At 53.5% G+C, this 23,528-nt stretch overlaps 7 protein-coding genes across 7 annotated transcripts; 2 read left to right on the plus strand and 5 right to left on the minus strand.

The window, feature by feature from the left end:
* Window positions 1-2,409: 2,409 nt before the first annotated feature.
* On the minus strand, window positions 2,410-2,865 carry CCOS01_02007 (uncharacterized protein; the record flags this gene model as incomplete). The annotated part of the gene is made up of 1 exon (XM_060450199.1): window positions 2,410-2,865. The coding sequence occupies one exon, from the start codon at window positions 2,863-2,865 to the stop codon at window positions 2,410-2,412; it is 456 nt and encodes a 151-aa protein (XP_060318849.1).
* A 4,929-nt stretch (window positions 2,866-7,794) lies between these two features.
* On the plus strand, window positions 7,795-9,807 carry CCOS01_02008 (MYB DNA-binding domain-containing protein; the record flags this gene model as incomplete). The annotated part of the gene is made up of 3 exons (XM_060450200.1): window positions 7,795-7,806; window positions 8,554-9,567; window positions 9,670-9,807. 3 exons carry the CDS (start codon window positions 7,795-7,797, stop codon window positions 9,805-9,807), a joined length of 1,164 nt encoding a protein of 387 aa, XP_060318850.1.
* Window positions 9,808-11,987: 2,180 nt separating this feature from the next.
* Window positions 11,988-12,605, minus strand: CCOS01_02009 (uncharacterized protein; the record flags this gene model as incomplete). Its single annotated transcript, XM_060450201.1, has 1 exon — window positions 11,988-12,605. One exon carries the CDS (start codon window positions 12,603-12,605, stop codon window positions 11,988-11,990), a length of 618 nt encoding a protein of 205 aa, XP_060318851.1.
* Window positions 12,606-14,740: 2,135 nt separating this feature from the next.
* On the minus strand, window positions 14,741-14,956 carry CCOS01_02010 (uncharacterized protein; the record flags this gene model as incomplete). The annotated part of the gene is made up of 1 exon (XM_060450202.1): window positions 14,741-14,956. One exon carries the CDS (start codon window positions 14,954-14,956, stop codon window positions 14,741-14,743), a length of 216 nt encoding a protein of 71 aa, XP_060318852.1.
* Window positions 14,957-16,257: 1,301 nt separating this feature from the next.
* On the minus strand, window positions 16,258-17,691 carry CCOS01_02011 (uncharacterized protein; the record flags this gene model as incomplete). Its single annotated transcript, XM_060450203.1, has 1 exon — window positions 16,258-17,691. One exon carries the CDS (start codon window positions 17,689-17,691, stop codon window positions 16,258-16,260), a length of 1,434 nt encoding a protein of 477 aa, XP_060318853.1.
* Window positions 17,692-18,440: 749 nt separating this feature from the next.
* Window positions 18,441-21,959, plus strand: CCOS01_02012 (SNF2 super family protein; the record flags this gene model as incomplete). Its single annotated transcript, XM_060450204.1, has 2 exons — window positions 18,441-19,707; window positions 19,759-21,959. The coding sequence occupies 2 exons, from the start codon at window positions 18,441-18,443 to the stop codon at window positions 21,957-21,959; spliced, it is 3,468 nt and encodes a 1,155-aa protein (XP_060318854.1).
* Window positions 21,960-22,439: 480 nt separating this feature from the next.
* On the minus strand, window positions 22,440-23,186 carry CCOS01_02013 (40S ribosomal protein S14; the record flags this gene model as incomplete). Its single annotated transcript, XM_060450205.1, has 4 exons — window positions 22,440-22,591; window positions 22,652-22,812; window positions 22,932-23,004; window positions 23,117-23,186. The coding sequence occupies 4 exons, from the start codon at window positions 23,184-23,186 to the stop codon at window positions 22,440-22,442; spliced, it is 456 nt and encodes a 151-aa protein (XP_060318855.1).
* Between the last annotated feature and the right edge of the window lie 342 nt (window positions 23,187-23,528).

Raw genomic sequence — 23,528 nt, forward strand, 5'->3', positions numbered from 1 at the left:
GTCGATTGAGCAGAAAAGCTCCCTCGCCGCTGGTATCGTTCCTTACTCTGTAAACCATGGCCATATTTGATAAACGTGAGGATTATCAGTCGCACATAATAACAAAACGTACGTACACTACATACGTAGAGCGGCTGCGCCTCCCATAACAAGCCGTTCATGCGCGTCTCCAAGATGGGAATAGTTTCAGCGGCGGCAGTGTACGAAGTGCTGTGGTTACCATGAATAGAAATTTCCGTGGACTTCTTCCAAGGCTTCCATGCAGTAAACTCATCTAGGAGATGCAGCAAGGCCGGCAGGGGGCCCTGCGTGTCAGCCCCCCTTCTCTCCCCAAATCCCCCATTGCGCGCATGCGGACTGCATGCAGGTACAGGCGGAGGATGCCGAGAAGGAAAAGGATCATCTCAGAAAACAGGTACGCAGGCACACCATGGCTGCTTGTGAACGCGGGCCCAGGGTCCAAGAAGGGAGTTGAGCTGCAAATTGTGACGACAAAGCTGTCACCTTGGAGGAGCTGTGGAGGCAATGTCGTCCACTTCCTGCCGCCTGCTTTGAAGTGGTGGTGGCCTTTACTATGCCGTATTCCGCTTACGGCTCCAACCGTTGGCTTTTTCGCGCGACGTCGATGCTTGTTCTTCGGACGACGTGGGCTGCAAATGGTAAGGCGGCGGGAAGGCCGTTGAAGATGGTGGGCATTCTAATCGCTGATTCAGCGGGGTAGATGGTCCGCGCAAATTGGAGATTTCATGCATTAATGCGCCAGGGCAAGAATTAAGAACGGGAAGGGAGAAGGAGAGAGGGAAAACGCACCCCCTGCTTGTTGCCCTGGACGGGCAGCTAGATGTTCAGCACCGATGCGACGGAAACGCTCCTACTTGGATCGATTTGGAGCGGCTAGTTGCCCTGTAGATATTGCAACTGGGGCATGTTAGTAGAGAGATGATAAGGAGGGGTTCATGGCCAATATGTCGACAGCGTGGTTGAGATATTGCCATGGAGAGCGAACGCGTTTCCGTCCCTCTCGGGCGTTTTTGTCTGTGTCCTAAGATTGCGAGCACGGAACGAAACGTCATCGCCCTGCGGCATCCTTGGAGATGGAGTCGGGATGGGCTTTAGGTGCGGCTGACAATGGCGATTCATTCCGTACTGGGCGTCTCTTGGCCCAGGCCGTCGGGAATGGTGGCTCGTCCTGGCATCCTCGTTGGACGAACAAGGGTTCGAGAAAAGCAAAGTGTGGCAAGGAGCGGATATTTTTGGTCGTGGAGATGTGGCTGTTTTGGGGGCCTTAATTGGCGATCTGAGAGGGTCGACGCCGCACGCGAGCAGATGTGGAATGAGCCACAGGGCGGCGCATGAAGACATCGAAATAACTTCTGGGTCAACCCCCGTCGACTCACTTGGAGGCTGCACTGCATCGGGCGAGCTCTCCAAGAAGGTAGGGACGAACTATTGGGCTTGGTGAGTGGAGATGAAGCAGCCCGGAGATGGCTCTGGCTCTTGCTTTGTTACTGGACTCTGCTTCGTGATTGCTGTGAAAAAAGTTCCTCTCGGCAGTTATCCAGGAGGTCAGCTGAAGCCGGTAATTTCCTTGGCTGGCTCGCTGTCGTATCGACATCGTGCTCGTCTTTCTCAGCTGATGCGAGGCTTGGACACGATCTTGTGTTTCTGGTCAGTCGAGCCGAAATGCGCGAGGTGGCGTAAGGTAAATCAAACGTCTTGTGGAGGGACTGTCGCGGATCTCAGGAGACGCTCGGAATCGGCAGGCCGGCGCAAACCCGCGACACGTTTGCAGCTTTAACCTTCAGCTGGAGGACAGGTGTTGTAATTTGGACAGGGCTGGTTTCGTGAAGGGTCCCCGAAAGGAAAACGCTGACCGGGTCCCTTGAACAAGAAACTGGGTACTAAGAGCAGCGAAGGCTCGTGAGAATTGAGACAGAGAACCCTGGAGCCCATTCAAGGTTGACCTGCTGTTTAGCACAGAAACCCACCAAGTTTAGTGTGAGTTGTGACAACCTCGGGGATCCCTACCCGGTTGCCTGCAAACACCCGCGACTCAACGGGCTTCTCCAAAAATCCCCAAAAGCCAAGCGGCAGTAAGGCCTCGAGACAAGTGGGGGGACCCGGTGGACGGAAGCGATTGCTAGTCTCGGCTCCAGGGTACGGGTTGATAGCTTTAGATTCGTTGCGAGACTTTGGACAAAGACGAAGAAGCGGCTCTTTGGTGTAGCACAAAGTCATGTTGCGGAAGTTTGTAAGTGTGGTGGTTGCAGTGTGCGGGGTGTAGTATAGTAGCTAGCCACCTCGGACTACGGATAGTGTAGGTAGACAGAAGAGAATGTCCCTACGTGCGCCGTGCAACGCAAAGACAAGGTAATTAGTAATACCGTCCGTACTCCGTACTCCATATCCTTACTGGAAAAAGACGGCTTCCGCCGACCGGATACCCAAACCGCCAAGCGGACGAAGGTTCATCAAGCTTTGGGCTGAGGCGATACAGGGCCCTTGGAGGCTCCCTAGGCGATGCAGGGGCACCGCTGCCACAGGAACGAGGTTGATCGTATGATGCCCCTTCTCTGAAGCGCAGCAGACTTTTTCGGCTCGAGTCCGGGGAGAGGCCCCTCCAGCAGGTCCAAGAATCGGCCACGGCTGGCCCTGGCTTGCAACAACAACTTGCATACAGGCACAGCGCCGGCTGTCATCTGGTGTATACCGACGGTCCGGACTCGAGAATGTGAAAGAAGGTTTTGCGGCGGGTTCGAGCGTCCAAGACTGGGCGAAGAGGATAATCCCAGACACGTGTAAGAGAGTCAGAAAAGTATGCGGTAAAAAGGGCGACGCGAAGGCGAGGCCACAAAGCGGCGTCATGTTCGTGGGGGATCGCGGTTCGGAAAGTGGATGAAGAGCTGAAGCGGAAAAAAGGGCGTGGTAAGGATCGGTACGTTCAATGAGCCCATGAACGTGGGCGAGGACGATGTACCGCTGGCAGTCGCAATCGTAACCCTACCCACCACTTCCCTTTCTGAGCCGAGCTACCGAGATGCAAGCCATGCGATGCATGCAAGAAGTCAGCCAGGCATTCTGTAAGGGGCTCGCATGCAGCAAAGGATCAGTCGGGTGGTGCGGTGTGGTCGGTGGAATAGGTGCGCCGCGCCCTCTAGTGTAGAGACGGATGCAAGATGCTTTACCTTTGGCCAGAAAGTGTTTGTAAGGTATGGCAAGGTACCTGCGTATTCGTAGGTTGTTGTTGGCGTGCTTGGGCATTCCGGGGTCCATCCTCCAGCATCGGGGAGGGGGTCGACTATTGGCAATAGCAATCTATTCCGATGCGGGACGAGAACGATGACGAAGATTGCCGTGGTCATCTGGGCTTCGGACTGTTGGCCGTCGCATCATGCATGTGCTCTGGCAAAGCCGCAAAGGCAGGCATTGGTGATGGAAGATGGAGAATCCCATCCCATCCCATCTCTCTGCACTGCTACAGTCATCCAGAGGCGCAGACCAGACGTGAGATGAGGGCAACCTAAGGCAGCCGACCTTAACTTAAGTTGCCTTGGGTTTCTTGGCCGGTTGCCCATTCTCGGCCTAGTGTTGAACGGGAAGGAACCATCGACATGGCACTTCCATTTCGTTGACTTCCTCCAAAGTTTTCTATACGGAGTACGAAGTATCTACACATTCAAAATATTCCTGTCTTGTTCGTTCCTTCCATCTTCCGTTCCGCAGATGCAAACATGCAGGGCAGGGTACAGCAAGGTAGGAGCGAGCATCTAAGGTAGCGAGTTCTTGCCGTTCTTGCCGTCACTTACAGTCCCGGTCGACGGAATCTGGGAGGAACCCGATGTCAGGGCGCCCTTTACCTTACCTTAGATACCACCCGCCTTACGTCAGGACGGAAGGAGAGAAGGGGCCAGGCTGACGACAGTACATGACTTCCAGAGGTGGACAGACGCTCTCTTACTCATCAAGGCTGGGCAGGCACGGCAAGAACTACACGACGATGGGCAGAATCGTGATAGGCGGAGGCAAGAACGCAACACTGCAGTAACCCAGTTCCGAGAATGGAGACTAAGGTACCTTAGGTATGGATATTCATTGGTATGGGAGGTAGGTACCTGAGAAAGAGTGGATCGTGAGCCGAGGATTATTGCGTCCGTTCTTCCACAACGACACTCAACCTCATTGACGCGCACCCGCCGGCCCCATCTGTCAAACCATCGCGGCTAACTAGGAAGCCTGTAAAGTACCAGATAAGGTACCTTGCCTGGGGTCTGTAAGGTACGGATTCTTGTACCTTGCTCCGTGCACGAGGTACCTTGCCTTGCCGACACACGTCGAACCTGGAGGCTTGGCCCTCAATGCGAACTGTGTGTGTTCCAGCCTTGCTTGTGGACAGTCTGGCCTGGCTGCCATGTCTCATCTCTAATTTCTACAAAGTGAGGTGATGATGGAAATTGCCATGGCCCGTGAATGAAGCATGGAAGGTATTATCTTCCCAATAACTCTGTACTTTGTAGATCGCACCTTCCTCTTTCCTGGGACAGACAAAGAGCCGAGACAAAAGTCTCGGCATCAGGATGGCACACCTGGGGGAAAGTGTATATCGGTAATTCATGTATCTTTCCACCTGGTTTTCCAGCAAAGTGACTTGCAAGTGAGATGAACTTGACCCAAATCTGAGACCAAACCAACCACACTTTTTTTCAATGTTAAAGGGAAAAAATAAACATCAAAATTGCGGCGTGTCGGGCGCTTCAATTCGGACCTGCATTTATCGCATTTTCCATGTCGCTGCTTCCAAGATTCGCAATCTCTTCCTCCTTCAATCGTCTTGCACTCAACTCCCGTCCCCGGCGCCTACCTTCCGAAGCCTGAACCTCCCCTTCTTACCTTTCCCGTCATTCGATAGTCTCGGCCCTGTCTGAGTCTCTCTTCTCTTTCTGTCTCCTTCTCCGTCTCCGTCACTGCCTCGTCTGCCTCCTGGGCTCTTCTCATCGTCTCATCTGCCCATCCGTCATCTGCTCCATGACTGCGCATCAGCATCTCATCTGCGGCCTGCCCTGCATTTCCTCCAATTTCCACCTCATCACCACACATCATCGTCGACTCCGTCACCTTCCAAGCCCTCTTTTTACGTCTGATCGACATCCCCCGTGCCCACAGAGTCGACCGACTTGACCGCTGCCCAGCCATCTGATTCGCGGCACTTCGTCCGTCTCTTCAGGAACCGCCCCAAAGGATTCCCCCCCCGTCACCGATTTCAAATTCTAGAATGGGACCCCAAGACCAAAGTCCTCCCCCTAGCTGAGCGACGAAGAAATAAGGTGAGCACCTCACCACACGCTAGAATAGAGTCCCACTCCTTCTAGAAAGATTGCCCGGGATCCCTGGGTCGCATAATTGATCTTTTAATTGCCAGGTATGCGTGAAACGCGTTTCCTTCATGCGATACCCGTCTGACCCCCTGCTCCAGCTTCATATCCCTCCCCTCCCATGATCCGTCATGTCTCGATGAGGTCAACTTGGCCGCCAGCACTAGCAACGAGCGAGCGCCAGCCGCATCATGCCCACACGAGGATCTCGAGCCAATTCTCCAACGTACCGCCAAACCAAACTGTGTCGGCCATCCGCCTTCTTGCTGTCCGAGTGCCCTCCTTGGCCACCCTCCCGTCGAGTCTTCGTCCCAGGTTTTCTCGTCCAAGCGCCCTTCCTACTGGTTCGGCCCTACCCTCCCTGACGAGCCATGGAAGGTACTTGCGACTTTCGCCTTTGCCCAGCGGCGAGAGAGCGAGCCTGTCGAGTGTCGAGCCACTCCCCAGGCCCTTTTTTTTTTTTTTTTTTTGTGACCGACCTACCATCAAGCACCGAAAGTCTGGGATGTGCATTGAGTCGCACAATCTCCTTGCTGCCGAAAGCCGGGGGGATTTCTTACGCCATGTACCGTCCTTTTGCTTACACCCACCACATTCCCGGCTCACGGTTAGGTGAAAGAGGGGGGGTGGTACGGTCGAGTGGGAGGCCGCGGGAGACTATGTGCGCGTCTTGAGCGCACGCGTCTGGCAATATGGGGATGCCCTCAAGTTCGTGAGAAGACGAGAGGAACTCGAACTGCTGGCGGCTGCGTGCACGTTTGCGCGCCCGCCCGCCCATGCAAACAGACGAATAATCACCTTGAGCGAACCTCTATCATCCCATGGTTTCGACGACGGCACCATCGTGCGACCTGGTCATTGAGTCGCACACGTCCCAAGTCCCCAAAAAAATATCCTCATTGGAAAAAGTTGTTACCCCACAGGCTAACCAGTCTTGTCTGGTCCGGTGCAAGTCAACCCTACGACCATCCCATCTAGTCGACGCGCGCGCCGCCCGCCTGGTCCAACAGCCGCCGCATTGCCGAACCTGAACCTCAACCGTGGCACCGCCGTCATTCTCATCTCGGCCATGTCCCTTCGCAGTCGTATTCCTTTCTGTTTCTTCCTCTAGCATTGGCATCTGCCTGTGGGACCTGCCAGATTTGACCGTATCGACATCGAGGCGAAGGCCGACTGACACGCCTTTTCTGGCGTTTGGGACGCAAATCCCCCTGCTGCGGACGTCTTCATCTTGGGTCAGCCGGGATGATTTGCCTCCTGGGACCACTGCAGTTCCCTTCCGAATCGATCCCGAAGCTTTTGACCAGGTCCTCGAACGTGGAAGCAGGCCCTCACTGCCACCGATGACGGCAAAGGGGATCAGGACTAAAAAAGAAAGGGTCTTTTTTTTCTTTCTTTCTTTCTGACTGACGTTGCGAATGGATACAACCAGCTTGAGCTGGTGCCCTCCGTCTTTCTCACCCGGCAGTCCCTTGTTCTCACCCCTCGGCAATCTGCCCACTAGGTCGAGTGGTTGTTGCAACCTTACCGTCTCTCTGGCCCTATGGCGTACCGGAGCGGCGATTTCTCTTCATGGTTCTGGTATACCCTCCCTGCATCAGATATACCCCCATCAGGGCCAAGGCATGACTTCTCGGTGCTCATCCAGCCATTTTCTCTCCCAAAACCTGCTGTTTGCCCCCCAACAGACTCCACTGTATTCTCCAGAATGGGCAGAGCTGTCCAAGTTACGCTGTTCGCTGGTGGTTTTCCACCCAAAGCAAGCCCCCCGTCAAGGACGGAGGCCAGGGGAAGGGTGACCCAGGGACTTTGAGCTTCCGAGCCCACGCACACGCGCACACCCACACACAGGCTCACATACATTCGCACTCAAGAGTCAACTGCCTTGAGTTGAGCCAAGAGCTGCCACCCTGGTTCCCCTTCCCTCTCTCTCCCCGGTGAAGCAGGGGGCCGAGCAACATGGGCGGCCTTCTTCTGAACTGCTGCTGCTTAGTTGCTATGCCCTTCCCAACCAGCGAGCGCATGGTAGGGCTCGTTTCAGCTTGTATCCCTCATTCGGCTGAACGTGCTTGGATTTCTTCCATGCGTTTTCCAGACCTCTCTCTTTTTCTTTCTCTCTGGGTCGTCCGGCCTCCCTCTACAGGGTTGGATCGAATCCATCCGGAGGTTTCTTAGATTTGTGAAATGGTCCATTGCTTGTCTCCCCCGACGACCCTGTCTGCCCATCATACTATGTAGGCTGGCCACTGTTACGCCCACCTCCTCGCCAGTTGCATCATCACCGCCGGCCGGGGGCACTCCTGCTTCTATATCCGGCAGCGAAACCCATGGCATAAGATCCCCAAATTATGCTACCGTCATCACCTACTGGGCAAGGTTAACTTGAGTCTCCGCAACCTACTCAGGAACAGAATACGTCTCGCACATGGCGAATCGCGTATGTGCTTGACATGTCGGTGACAAAAGCAGCGGCAGTTGATGTACCCTCTTTCTCTCGCCTCACCCCTCCCATGCATGCTTTTCTCCTCTCCTTCGTCCCCTTCTCTCTACCCCCAGAGCAAGAGTCCACACACAGCCCTCTATTCCTCTTTTCGATAAGGCACATCGGACGATATAATGCAGCCCTTGCCCACGTCCGCGCTTCCTCTCTTTTGACCCCTTCACTACTATATTACTTGTCCAGGGCCAAACGGGATTTATAATAAGTCAAGGGAAGATCCCGTGAGCTTAAACGGCGCGTGACAACAACCAGTTGAAAAAGGGTAGCATGGTTACCTCGACCTTTATTTCGTCTTAATAATTTTTTTCCCACCTTACGCCAGTCAAAGGGAACTATCCGTCCGGCCGTGCAGACAGACAGACAGATAGCTCTTCACCACCGGGAGTCAAGTTCTACGAAACCGCAACACCAACTTGGTCTTATTTCTCAGCCGTCGTCATCATCATCACCGTCGTCGTCGTCTTCGTCCTTCTCCTCATTTCTCCCCAACATCACTACCGCTAGATTCAACCTGGTCATCATCACAACCACAAAATCTGGCAAGGGCTTGACCGTTGCCACTAGACACCATTCTCCTTCGCTGCCAGCAATACCGCGAAAATTCTCTCCACACCTCCCGGGCACGAATGTTCGTTGAGTCTGGAGGGGGGGTCTCATCACGGCGACACCATAGCGCTGTTACAGGATCGCAGTTTGAAAGACTACCACCACCATCGCGACCCCGCAACGTCGCACCAACAGCCCTCACCTCTCCCGACGCCGCCCGAGAGGGCCTTCGCTCAACCAATTCTTTCACTTCAGAGCCCGGCGACCGTCCAGAGCGGTTCGCTCTGGCGGGACCCATGTGCCGGAAGCACGCTGGCGGGCAACTATCGAGTAGGGGACTACAATGTCGATTATTCTGCACAAGAGTCGCATCCGAGCGACCAGGGCCAACAGCAGCATGGTTATGACACGACACCCTCACATCATCAACACCATAGGAGCTCTCTCCATCATGGCGCCGCTCACACGCCCACTCTCCACGAGCCGCCCACTAGCCATCACTCCCATCATCCTGGCATGCAGCAACACCAGCAGCACCCTCACCACTCTCACCACTCCCACCAGGTTCTAATGGATCCGGGGCACCATCTGGGCCACGCCCGGCACTTGGGCCCGCCTCACTACGGCGCTCCGGGTCCGGTTGTCGCTCCTTTGTATCCATCCATGACAACGCCTACGCAGTCTCATACGCCCCATGGAGCACCGAAAAGACCGAGACCAGACGAGCTTGACTTGTCCGTTCCCGGGATCGATCTTGAACAGACGGACCTCGAGACCATGCAACAGACTCCTCTGGGTACCGCCTATGCGCAGGCGACCCAGCAAGTCCAGGCTCCTACGCATCATCACCACCGACTACCCGATACAGGACCCCCTTCCAAGATGATGAGGCGTGATGGTGACGGCGGAGACAGAGGCGGGGCCCCGAGCGTCGTGGGACAAGCAGGCATGCCGACTCCGGCACCGAGGCCAAGGGGGCCGAAGCTAAAGTTTACACCCGAAGACGACCAGCTCCTGATCGATCTGAAAGAGAACAAATCCCTAACATGGAAGCAAATCGCGGATTTCTTCCCGGGGAGATCATCAGGAACACTCCAGGTGCGCTATTGTACGAAGCTCAAAGCTAAGACCACCCAATGGACCGACGAAACGGTATGTGCTCTTCCCTCCCCTGACTACGATGCCATGCAGCACAGCCAGACGGCGGGGCATGGTAAGGCCGCGCACAGCATTCTGACTTGAATATTCCTCTAGGACCAAAAGCTTCGCACCGCGCTACAAGACTACGAGAATGAGAAATGGCGTATCGTCGCTAACAAGGTCGGAACCGGCTTTACCCCTGCTGCCTGCCGAGAACGCACGCAGGAGTTAATGGGCGGCCCTCCCTTATAGCATTCAATGTCTCCACCGGGAACTTCTGAGCCCCCGGCTGGAGACACAATCTACACGCAGCAGCTTCAGTGATGAAGAGGAGCTTGCCTTTAGCGATGATCTCCATCATGCAACTTGGAACGACACTACCCATCCGGAGCATTCAGATCGACCTCCACGAACGCCGTCCTCCCACTTCGACTCAGCGAGCTGGTAGGGGAGGAAGATCTGCAATAATTTGCCCGACGTCTTTTCATGTAACGACTTGGGTTCGAAAAGCACAGAGAACGCAAGGCCCGAAGAATTGCGCCAGCTCTTCCTCGAACCACCGAGGCCATAAATACTTCTTCGCCATGTTCACTTCGGCTTCTACCTCATACCTGCGACTCTCGAGTGGCATTGTCCTTTTGTTTTGCTGGATTCCCCATCCGCCTAATTCTAGAGATACCCCCGAACACCACGGGTCACCTTTTTTAACTTCATCTTTTTCTCGACCTACTCCTTTATCTCGACTCATGACACAACGCACACACTATAGACTTTGGGGGCAACACAGCGAACCACGCAATCTACGGCCTTTCTGCTTGTTTTTATCCCTCTCGACGCTCCCTTAGACGATTTTGGTTTTTTCTTCTCGACGATTGTCATCAACTTCTTTTTGGCCCCATCCAAGGATCTACCATTGCCAATTCTCTCGAAATTCGGTTGCACTCGACAGTTTTCCTGCAGCATTTGGTTGTCTACTACACCAACACGCCTGCAGAATCGACTCTCGAAAACTTGGCTGTACTGAATTCAACGGACAAGAGGTTTTAGTGGTGAGCTGGCTATGATGCCTGGGCGTCTTGTGGGTGGAAGGAGAAAAACACAAAAAGGGGAGAAAGATGCAGATGGAAAGACGCATTTTGCATACATGGCGGATGACACACGCGCAGTTTTCGCATCCATGACGACGTCTGTTTATTTTGTTTTGTACTTTTGACCATTTTTTTGTTTTGTTATCTTCTAAACGCTCATTATTTGTTTTTTGTTCAATTCTACCCCACACATCACGCAAATGTACTTTGTAGTATTTGTAGCTTCTTCAACCCCCTTTTTTTTTGCTTCGTCCCAAACTTGCTTCTGCTTACGCCCCATGAAGAGGATCGCAACATGGTACGAAGTGGGATAAAAGCGGCAGCCATTTCTCGCGGTGCTGTTGCTTGAACCCGATTATGTGAAAACAAAACGTGCAGGAAGATGGAGAAACATGTTTCTTTTGCTTCTGTTTATTAATGTATAGTGGAAAATCACAACTAATTCGGTCCCGGTATACCCTATTCGAGAAAGTACAACCCCCCCCCCCCCCCCGAGACCCCAAAGTGGGAAACCTCGGGGATAAACTTCTGTGAATCACATTGGCATCGTAATGCAGCAAGCAGTCTGCAAGAAACCATGCACCAACCGCTTCCGGGGAGGACGGAAAGAAGCAAGGTCAGGCGTAGGCGTGTAGGTGGGCAAATCACAAAAAAGCAACATGTCTGTCCTATCATCCATTCCATCCATCCGCTTCGGGACGGGAGACGCATCAAATGTGCAACTTCTCTTGGGGGCGCGTGTAGTCGAGTTTAGGGACCTTTACTTACCTTGGGTCGTGAGCCGCCCCCTTTCACGAAGGTCCCGAGGCCTCGTCCCAAAACGAGAGGCTTCCAAGGCACACACCTCTTTTTGGCCTTGCCACAGTAGCGCGGCCTATTTTTGCGGCCCTGGTGGAGGGGGAAACGGCCGGCCGGAGGTTTTTTGTTCTTGGGTATTTTATTCTACGGGTTGGCGTGCAGTTGACGTGTGGCAGCAATTATATTAACAATCCATTCCGATTCCGCTTTTGGCAGCTGGTTTTGATTACCTTGCCCGCCGCGGCAGCCCGGCGTCCAATCCTCCAACCGATTTGAGTCAGAGTGCAAAGTCCGGGGAACCAGGAACCAGGCCAGGGGCCCCGGGGGGTTGGGAAAGAGTCAAGAGATGGCGCGCGCGCGGGCAGGCGGGCGGTCTTGTTTAGCAGCTGCTAAAATCCGGAAACTAGGCGATAGCTGTATTTTCTTAAGCGATCTTTTTCTTGACATGTTGGCTAACTTGGCTCTTGCTCCCGTTTCAAAAGCCTGTTCCTTTTTTTTGCGTGAAGGACGATGGGGGTCGAGTTTGTTAACTTCAGGCTTCTGCTGTCATTCTTGTTTCCCTCTGTTGTGCCTGGGCCTTGGGGCCTTGGGGATGGTGCGTTCGGTTTGGACTTTTGGGCCAATATCGGCTTGGCGAGTAATGGCGGAATGAGGAGCGGGGGGGTTAGAGGGAAGGGAAGGGAATGGCGGCGGGCAGGATTCAGGAAAGAGACGCATGGGTGCGAAGAGCTCGGAGACGAGGGAACAGGGTAGGACTTCAGAATGGTCCTGCTTTGGCCTGCTTACCTGCCTGCCTTGGCTCTCTCCGTGTCCCTCTCTGTACTTCTCTCTCCTCTCTGGGCTCTCTCCTGTCCCGACACAGAGTTCGCCACATGACCAGATGTGGACAGTAACGTAGAGACGGGCTGCAGGTTGGCCCTGTTGTCTGCTGGAAAGACCAGGACCGGCTATCGAGCAGAGGCGAGAAAAAGAAAAGAAGAGGCGCCTCCCCGTAGGGTGTTGGCAATTCTGGTCCTCCGCATGTGCCGAGTTCGGGGTTTGTGATCGAGCAAGATGGTGGCCCTTTTGACGACTTTGTTGTCCTTCCTCCACCCCCCTTACAATGAGCGTCCTATGATCTGGATCTCCCGCTGGCTTCCAGTCTCCAGTCGTTGGTGAATCCATTGATCACTGCGCAGGCTCTCGTTTGGCTCTGCGTCCACCGAGAAAGGTTGGTTTGGCAGCGGCTTCTGCCCGTTGAAACACTCGGCCCCAGGGTTTTGTTCGTTATATGACCCGGGGGATTCTGATATATCCCCCCCCCCCCAGCCCGTCATCTCCCACTCCCAGTCCCCCCAGTCACCCGCCAGAAGGCAAATCCAGGGGAAAAAGAAGCGGTCAATCGCCCCCGGAACGTGACACGAGCGGAGCGGTTCCCACACATGTTGTCATGCCTGAGCCTCTTCCCACTCTCTTCTCGCTGACAGAGATGTAGTGCCATGTGTGAGAGGTTGTGAATCGCGCAGTGACAAGTGACGTGACGGGTTAGCCTTGGTCGACGAGGTTCCTGCATGTCACCCCCTATGCAGAGTGATACCTGCATCACTGCATCGGGTACGGAGACCTACGCGGCGCTTCGTCCAACAGCATCGGATACTAGACAGGCCACGGGTGTGAGAAATAGGCAAGGCCAACCGCACCCTGGGGTTCCAGATGTCGGCTCTCGGCTGCTACTTGTGGGTGGGGTTACTACCACCCAACTATCGCACACCCCTTCGAGAGGTCGTGTCCGCCGCTATACTATTGAGACACTTTTTGAACAAATTTAAGCTCAAAGATTTCGTGACTCCCGAGACCACTTTCCGATTGTGGGGGGCCGCAAATCGGACACCCTCTCGCACTTTGCATAGAGAGTAGACCTGAAGCTCCGAAGCCGTACGCGACGAGCGATCAAATCCTTCTGCAAAACATCTAAGCTTTCAGTAGCTGTGACAGTTCCAATCGCAAGAGGGTAGATATCGTGTCGCATGGCGCAGATCAAGCAAGCCAAAACAACAGGCGCCACGATGTTGCGGCTCCAAGGCACCCACGGAAGATTGCCATGTGGTCATGCAAGCGACGTTTGAAAGAGGGAGGGGCGAGAAAAAACAACCCGCTCTCCTGACCATGAAGTTGAACCTCTTCTCCAACCCTACCTCGTTATATGCCCCGTCAGCGGCTCGCCATCTCTTCGGACGAATGTCAACGGGTTCGCGAACTTCATGCTGAAAAAGTCGGTTGGCTCAGCGCATGAGACGTCCCAGGTGAAACTCTTCATGTGCGATTGATAATGGGTTATCGTACGTGAACTGCCGGGCCAGATGGTGAGGATGATCGGTATCTAAGCCGGGGGATGCTTGGCTCGATTTCCTCCAGCGCGAACCAGGGGACATGGTTTATGTGTGATCCCCGGGGCGTCAGCACCGTCATGGCCCGTATCATGGTCTAGGGCTGATATGGTTGTCTGGCGGGTCAGTCGGCCGACTATGTGCAAACCAGCTGTGGTCGCCGCCTTTAGATCTCAAGTATGAACACTTGATATTGGCAGCAGGCCTTGGCCTGAGTCTCTTGAATCCTCGAGTCCGAGATATTGCTGAAAAGGCCGAAGTTGACTTTGAAATTGTGGTCAAGGAACCCTTGCGGCGGCCTTTCTCCCACCCGGTTGCTCCGTGTCCCAGCCCGGAAAGCTTGGATCAAGCGGCTGACTGCAGCCAAGGACCTCAGCGCCGAGCATATGTCGGGTTTTACCGATTCCATAGCCCTGAGTAAGAGAACGATTTTCGATTCTTTCAAAGCTCCATTCTTTGAGTTGAGGAAGAGAAAACCGAATGTCAATGGCCAAAGAAACACTTTTCGAAGATGCGTCATGCGGGTTGACGCTGTGATGTAACCATGCAGCAACGCTTTTTTCGTACCTAATCCAGTGCCAATCAGGACTTAGTCGGCCCTCCGTTGCCACGGTTGGCATTAAGAGCCAGCGTGAGATCAACGTGATGTATGCTAGAGAATTTCTGTAATTCCTCTTAGAAATGGGCTTGGTCCGGTAGCTTGGCTGCCCCAAATCACTCGCCTGTGGGATGTTGTTAGCCTTGTCGAGATTGAGGTCGTCCACAGTCTCCGCAATGGGCTGACAAGAACCCATTAGACAGGCATCGCCAGGAAAATCTCCGTCAAATATGCACCGGAAGTTTTCTTTCAACCCCTGTCGCCCAATCGGAGAATTGAGGCATCAATATGAACTGGATCCATATGTTGGGAAATGGAGCGCTGATGATTAGCAATCACTGGGTCCGCCGTTCTCTCCACCGCGTGGCTCTCTCGCAACCCAGAGGGACACTGCCGGTCATGATTGTTGCATGGCGACACTCGACTGAAGAGGAGGAATTGATTGTCTCATTGGATTGAGGTCTCGAGGTTGCCGTGTGCCCTGAGCTCCGCTTCTTATTTCGCCGCTTGGCAATCCATCGGCCTGCCATCGAGCATCCAGGGGTTGTCATGTTTGAGGGAGCAAAAGCAAGCTCTAGACCGAATGCAAGGAACCGGATCTTGCTGCTATAGAGGAAATGGCGTGACTTCAAGCCAGAAGATCCCAAGATCCATGCTGACTCTAGATCGAGCTTTTCAACGTCTTTGAACTGGTAGCCCGCCACTGACGATCCACTTCTTATGACAGATCAATATCGAGATTGTATGGGCAGAACCCGGTGCATTGCTAGCTTCCACTGTATAAGTTGACAAACGTAGCCGTTTCAATCCACGAAGACCGTCCACTCATTGTTTCTGGCGGTTTCTTTTGTGATCGCACTGGACTGTGCTTCTCTTTGATGTGTTTAGCAAACTTCGAGACTCCTTCCATGGCACCCACACGATGACGTGTGCGATGAGAGCAGTATGCCGCGCACCAGAAGGCGGACTTAAGCAGCATTAGTTATTAGGCAAATCTACTGCTCGTCATAAAATGCCAGAGGGCGTGAGCGTAGCTTCGCATGAGTTTTCTCACACACCTCGGCGGCATCGTCGGCAAAAGGTAAGCGGCGGGTGCAAATCCTGAGGGGCCAAAAGTGTGGGCGTTTCCTTGGAAGGAAAAGTCTTCTGGTCGGGTACTTCCATGGCAGTCGCTGATGTTCCGTCCGCCCCTGACGCGATACACCACTCCTGGTGGGCTACCAGTATATCACGCCTGATATTATGGCTATAATGTGGTCTCTTAAGGGGTGGCAAGCAAGCGAACGTGGCAAATGAAGTAGACCACCTCGAGTGCAACTGCACACCAAATCATACTAACAGGCTCCGGGATTGCCTTGTAAAGGGCACACGAGTCACCTTTGCAGGAGACTGTGCCACGTTGGCATACCGCGAGTATGGCCAGTGGCTTCCCTAAGAGCGTGATTGCCGGACGGATGAAGTCGCCCGCCGAGGTTCGGCACCTGTGGACGAAGTCTTCGAAACAAGGTTGCCCCGTAGCTTCTACGACAAATTCATGCTGGATCTCTGCCGTTGATTCGATTTGATCCAGTAGGCCGTTGGACGGCATGCCGGTGTCGTCTAGTTTGCGACCAGTCGAGTGACTGAATGGAGTGCACGACCATCAAGAGGGTTGTACCCTGGACGTTTAATATATTTCCAGTATCATCGCGGTCGATCTCGTAAAGTGTTGGACTAAGATCGACGATATTCTGGGGAATGCGAACGTGTCATCGCGTCTTGCTCAGCGACTCGTCAGTGTTCTGCCGCATTGTGACCTGGGCCAAGCAATGAAGCGGTGTGAATACTGGATTCAAGCACTGGCAAGTCTACCTTAGTGGTTGTCTCCTAGGTTGGAGAAGTGCTGGCCGAGAGACTCTTCGTTCAACACCGTGCCATTTTCCACAAGATCGACGAGATTCTTGTGATGGACAACGTTAATCCCACACTCGAGATAGGCAGCCATCTCAACTAGCCATCCGTTGAACTCGTTGACCTCAGTTGGTTTGCCAGCACGAACGTCTTGGAGCATGGAGCTCGTATTTTCTCGGACCTTATGTCCAACACTGTAAAGCATTTCCTTGAGCTTGTCGTAAGAAAAGCGGTCCAGGAGATCGCTACGTTGAGGACCGTACTTGCGGATCATCTCGTTCTCCGCTGCCAATGGCATTCCAGGGACTGTTTGTAGGATAGATTCGGTGCTTCGGTCTTTAATCAGGGCTTGAAGAACATTGCTGGCTTCCATCAACAGGGAATTGATGATGCTCGCTATGGGGCCGTCCTGTTTCGTGAATAGATCGCCATTTTTGCAGCGAAGGATGGCGGTTAGTGGGTTGATGACAGAGTTGACCACGAGTTTCTCCAGCTGCAATACCCATAGCTCGTTGCGTGCTACGACATGGCCGTTGAGGTGAGGTGATTCGGCGAGTATATTCGACAGATAAGAGCCGTTGTTGCCAGAATTGTTTGGAAACACAAGCCCAACCTTGAGGTCTGCCTTGGAGGCATGTAGACTCTTGAACTGGCCCAACGAAGTCACTCCGTGGGTTGTTACACAAGCCAGCCAGTTGGGATGACGAGCAGATGCATCTGCATACCGCGATGCCATGTAGGAGTCGCCGTGAGGTGGCCAAAGTTTGCACATGCCGTTTTGAGCAAAAGCAACCGTGGAGCGGTCATTGAGATAGCGACGTGCTCGATCAACCTGCGGAAGAGCTTGGGATGCCTTGGTCGTTACGATCAGGTTGGAAATCTCTTGTCCATCCGCAACCTCTCTTGTTGGACCTAAGATCGGTTCTTCTTCGGACCATAGCTCCACATCGAAATCCAAATACTTTTGCGTAGAGTCTCCCCGAGTGACCTCGATACCTGGTTGCTGTCTCCATAACAGCAGAAGCTCTTTGCGGTGAACAACGAGGGTTATCGGTGGTGGATTAGGGAGAGACGCAAGCGAGCTGGCAAAGAGAATCCCTAAGTTCCCAACGCCAAGAACGTAGATACGCTGTTGGCGGTTGCGGTGTTGTTGATGAGAAATTGATCCATCTGACCGACTGGCCGAGGGGCTCAAGACTGAATTATTTTGGTCCAAGTTGGACAGGCTCCAAGCATAGAGCTTGGGTGCGCTCTTCTGAGGCAAATGATCGAGGTAGGGTTGTAGCCAGACGGGAGCCATCTTGGGAGCGCTCCGTAGGGTCGACGAGGGACGGTGCTTGGACCGAAGGCCGTGGCCGACCGTTGAGAGAATGCCAGGTGAAGGGCGTTTAATCATGGCCGAGAACAACAAATATAATTGCCGGCGTAGTTGTATACGAAGTTTTCTTTCTGATAGACGCAACAGGTTTGGATGTAAGGTAGTTGAATCCCAGCAATGACAAGATGAGTAGAGAGGTGCGCACGGAGTACCCTTGTAGGAGCTCCTTCATGGCACCAGAACGCCGCATTAGTCAGGTGTGGCTGCCCTTCCCATCCTCATTGTGGCTGCAAAAGAGCCTCCGGCCAGCAAGTGCTTATCTAATATAAGTCCGCATGCCGATGGGATTGGAAGCCTGGGACTGACAAATCCTACCAATCAAATTCGTCACCAAGTTTTCCCATTAAGATCCCTGTTCAGAGCAGCTGACTGCGCGAACCGTTCGCTCCTGCCTTGCCGTGGCGTCATCGTTTTCCAGAGAGAATCGCTGGTGAACGCTCAAGCCTGACGCGCTGCTGCCTGTCCTGAATCTTTGCCTTACAATCTCACCGGTCACTTTTACAACACACACGATTATCCTCACGACGGTTTCTTGGAATCCAGATCTTGCATGTCGCTCACTTAGCTTGGTACCTACAGGCATGTCCGCCACCTGAGCTCATATCCGTTCTCAACTTCACTTACGTTCCCATTTTTCAACCACCGACACTGCTGTTTGTCTGTTGCGCAACTCGCTGATCAAAACCGGCCTCATCAAAGATCTTGGGGCTCGCAATCTGGAATATCGGGCATGGGTTTATGAAAACTCTCCGTCATCGGATCTCAAGATGTCGTCCGACAAAGAAGATGGCGGCATAGTTGCCGAGAAGATAAGTGAGGAAAGCGCACCCTCTAGCACTGAAGCAGATGCACCCAGAACCACAGCAGTTCAGTTTGAGGGAGACGAGGCGGCATTTTTGCGGACTATCACAGCCGATATCCGGGATCAAGATGATTTAGAGCGCGATATCACAACACAGGCCAACGCCGCCTTGATTGAGGCAGAAGACAAGAAGGATAAGCAGCGCATTGAAAAGCTGGAAACCACTAAAGATAAACTTGAGGCAAAAAGAGTAGATCAACGGAAGAAGCTGGAAGGAGCTCGACGTAACCCTTATCAGTCACGAATCATACAGAAGGAGCTCGATAAGCTGGACTTAGAGATTGAGAATGCCATCAACGACATCTCGGACTGCCAAGCTCGCATCGATAAGAGACAGGAAGAGATTGCGATTGTGGAGGATCCTGTCAAAATCAAGTCTAAACGCTTGGCCGGCGAGTCGCACCGAGAATACCTCGTCCGGACCGGAAAGATCACGCCCTTTGCCAACATTGGTGGCGAACGACCCGATGGTTTCGAAGGCGAGCTAGCAGATGTTCTTGTCGAGGCCGAGCAAGACGCGGCTGCGGAGGAATACCAGAGCGACGATGAAGAGCCAAAGTCTCATCAAGTATTGCGCATGCCAGGCTTTGCTGAACATCCAGAAGCAGCTCCGGCATTCGTTGAGACCGAATTTTCTCTACGACCAAGAAAAAAACGCAAGATGGATGAAGGAGCATCGTCCGATGAATTCGATGCATCGACTGTGAGTTCGGCTGAAAGCCAGTACGCTTCGGACACTAGTGAGGAAGAAGCCACAGGTCGCAAGCGGAAGAAGGGCACAAATACAGATAAGAAGAACAAGCATAAGAAGGCTGCGGAGAATACAGTCACCGTTGGTAATACAAAGGTCGACCTGAGCAGCGTCGACGATGGAAATGAGGCGATCTACCAAGCACGCCTTGCTGATTGGGTCAGGAGACGGAGTGCAGCTCGTCAACAGCAAAGTGCCAATGCTGCTGGCGACGCCTCAATTGAAGATAATGGCGAGGAGGAATGGTTTAAACCCTCGCCTGATCAGCCTGACCACGAATTCGGTAACGGGCTGAGGCTCCCGGGAGACATTCATGCGTCGCTGTTCGCGTATCAAAAGACCGGCGTTCATTGGCTCGCTGAGCTTTATGAGCAAGGCGTAGGCGGCATCATCGGGGACGAGATGGGCCTTGGAAAGACAGGTAAGAAGTTTTGGTAACAGATGAACGCAATCTTACTAATAAGCTTAACAGTGCAAGCAATTGCTTTCGTTGCGGCGTTACACTACACCAAGAAGCTCGACAAGCCCGTCATAGTAGTCGTCCCCGCGACTGTCATGCAGCAGTGGGTTAATGAATTCCACCGATGGTGGCCCCCTCTGAGAGTGTCGATTTTACACTCGTCTGGTAGCGGCATGGTCAATGTGGCTGAGGATGATGACGATGAAGATTATCCTGGAGATAGGACGAATCGTGACGCCGCAGAGCGTATCGTCAGGCGCGTTGCCAAGCATGGACACGTCCTGGTCACCACGTACGCTGGCTTGAACACCTATGGCGAGCAACTGCTGTCCCTGGAATGGGGCTACGCCATCCTCGACGAGGGCCACAGGATTCGCACCCCTAATGCAAATGTCACATATCAAGCCAAGTGTCTCAACACACCACACCGCCTGATCCTGTCGGGTACGCCAATCCAGAATAACCTCACCGAGCTGTGGTCTTTATTCGATTTCATTTTCCCTATGCGACTAGGGACTCTGGTCAACTTCAGACAACAGTTTGAGATTCCTATCAAGATGGGTGGGCACGCGAATGCGACTAATCTTGCGGTCATGACTGCTGAAAAATGCGCGACGACTTTAAAGGAAACCATTAGCCAATACCTGCTTCAGCGGCTCAAGGTCGACGTGGCATCAGACCTGCCGGAAAAGACGGAACAGGTGCTGTTCTGCAAGCTAACGCCGGAACAAAATGAGGAGTACGTCAGGTTCATTCATTCGGATGCGGTCTCTCAAATCATGGCCAAAAAGCGTCAATCACTCTACGGAATCGATATCCTGCGGAAGATCTGCAACCATCCGGATCTTGTTAGTGTGAACAGGAAGAACCAACCAGGATACGATTGGGGAAGCCCCAGAAGATCTGGCAAGTTGCAAATGGTTGGCGACCTGCTTCCGATGTGGAAGAAGTTTGGGCACAAAACGCTGCTATTCTCCCAGACCAAAATCATGCTCAACATCATCCAGGACTATATCGGCAAGATGGAGGGAATGAACTACCTACGCATGGATGGAGACGTTACTATCGAGAAGAGACAAATTCTGATCGACAAGTTCAACAACGATCCCTCCATTGACGTGTTCCTGTTGACGACTAAAGTGGGCGGCTTAGGTGTAAACCTCACCGGAGCGACCAGGATCATCATCTACGACCCTGACTGGAATCCGTCAACTGACTTGCAAGCGCGAGAGAGAGCCTGGCGACTCGGCCAGACAAAGCCAGTCGCCATTTACCGGCTAATGACTTCGGGCACTATCGAGGAGAAGATTTACCACCGCCAGATCTTCAAGCAATTTATGACGAACAAAGTCCTCAAAGACCCGAAGCAGCGGGCCAACTTCGATCTCTCTGACCTTTATGACCTCTTTAGCTTTGGCGACAATAGCCATAGTATGGCCAGCGCCAATAGAAGCAAGGTCTTTGAGGGCGCGGAGGTCAAGTTCAACCAGTCAGAGGGCCACAATCAGCTGGAGAAGCCGTCAAAGAACGCCGTTCCCATCTCCTCCGTCAAGGCAGAAGACGAAGTCGACACGGTCCGCAAGCTTTCCGGCGTCGCTGCAATGGAAGAGTTCACGGAGCCTACAGATGACAGCGAGGAGAAGCGCATTACCGAGAATCTGTTTTCTCGAACTGTGGATAGCGCCTACGAGCATGACCAAATCATGAATGGTAAGAAGAAGGTGCAGGCTGACCAGGCCATGAATCGACACGAAGCGAACAAGATAGCGGCCCAGGCTGCCGCCCATTTGCGACGAGCTGGAGAGGCTGCGCGCCGCATCCCCATCGGAACTGTCACCTGGACTGGCGAGATAGGCGAGGGAGGCCGACCTACTGCATCGCGACGCCGCGGAGTGAATTCTTCGGCGGTCATGTCTTCCCTTGCGGATCGTCAGGGGCTCAGCCAGCCGGCCAACGGCTCCAGTTCACGGGGCAATACTCCAGGTACGGACAAGCCCTTGAAGGAGAAGGATTTCATACCCCTGATCCAGACTTTCATGAGACGTCAAGGAGGCAAGGCAGTGACTAAGATGCTGGTTGATCACTTCAATCCGTATTGCAAGACTCCAAAGCAGACGGACGACTTCAAGAGTGCGTTGGACAGGGTAGCCGTCCTGGGGAAGACGGGTGGCACGGGTAGGGGTACTTGGACGCTAAAGCCTGCTTTCAAGTAGTGGCTGAACAGTCCCAGTTTCCCTTGGGCGACTTGAGGGCAATCACGTAAATATTGAAGGTCAGGAGAATGGCGTTTCGGGCTGGCGTGGTCGCTTTCAGCCTTATACCGCGGCATAGATCCGCGAAGACATATCGAAACGACATCTCAGGCTTTCATATAATCAAGATTTGAGAACAGTGAAGCAGTGATGTAGACTACTCGGTGATTCACATATCACATCACAGCATCGCATTATGTGCACAAGTTTGTCGAGGGTTCAGGAGCTACTCTTCAGTTCAGGCCATATATGGCGAGTTTCTATTCTGTCTACGATAGATACTGTCGCCCGCAGCAGAAGGCATGTCACAGTGCGTAGAGGTAGAGTGGGGACCAGGCTAAGGCGCCGTTCCCCGCGTTTTTCGCGATGCCACCAAGAAACCAAATAATGAGCGCTCCTGTCCCACGGAAGCCACCCAGGTAATAATGTAAAACCGGGCGCTCAGAGACGACGACCGCGGCGACCACCCTTTCTGCGGGTAGAGTCGGAGGGCGTGGGGGTGACGTCCTCAATGCGGCCGATCTTCATGCCGGAACGGGCCAGGGCACGGAGAGCAGACTGGGCACCGGGACCGGGGGTCTTGGTGCCGTTACCTGAAGATTTTAATCAGCTCGACGGCTCATGAGGGACTGTTGGAGGGTTCAAGAACTTACCACCGGTGGCACGGATCTTGATGTGGAGGGCAGTGATGCCGAGCTCCTTGCAGCGGGTAGCGACGTCCTGAGCAGCCAACATGGCGGCGTAGGGGGAGGACTCGTCACGGTCGGCCTTGACCTTCATACCACCAGTGACACGGCAGATGGTCTCACGGCCGCTGGAATCACCCAGTTAGCCATCTTGCACCATCACGGGTATTGATATAGTCTTCATGTTCGCCAGCGAGGGAGGGGTATTCCGGAACTCGCAGGCAGAACGTTGGATGGTGAGACCTACGAAAGATCGGTGACGTGGACGAAGGTGTCGTTGAAGGAGGCGAAGATACGGGCAACGCCGAAGACGAGCTCGCCTGAAGATCGCGGGGTAGTTAGCAAAATTGCTTCATTTTGACATTTTGCGGTCGGCGCATGCGGTTTGAACGCGCGACGTCACAATCCATTGGGACGCAGGTAAAAACTCACCCTCACGGACCTGGGGACCCAAGGAGATGTTCTCCTGGGCGGGACGGACGGTCTTGGACTTGGGAGGCATCGTGACTGCTGTGTTTGACGAATTGTCTTTCGGTGGTGGTTAGTCGGAGTGGTTGGCAAAGGGAAGCTCTCTCGATCCGTCGCTCGCAATAATCCCAAACGAAATTTCACAAAGCCCAGCCCTGCACACACGAACAAAAGAAGTGGGCGAGAATGCCCTGACGGGGGTCGGGCGGTTGGCGGCGGCAGAACGACCTAGATTGGCTTAGCCGTCTGAGAAACCCTACCTAAGCGAGAAAAAATGAGGGCGGTGAGAATTTCAATTTGCTGGTGGTGGCCCATGCACTAGCCCCAGCGGAGCCTGCGAAATTTTGGGTAAAACTTCTGCGATCCCGCGGCCTTT

The sequence above is a fragment of the Colletotrichum costaricense genome, assembly GCF_030867565.1.
Source record: "Colletotrichum costaricense strain IMI 309622 chromosome Unknown Scaffold_2.1, whole genome shotgun sequence".
Taxonomy (NCBI): domain Eukaryota; kingdom Fungi; phylum Ascomycota; class Sordariomycetes; order Glomerellales; family Glomerellaceae; genus Colletotrichum; species Colletotrichum costaricense.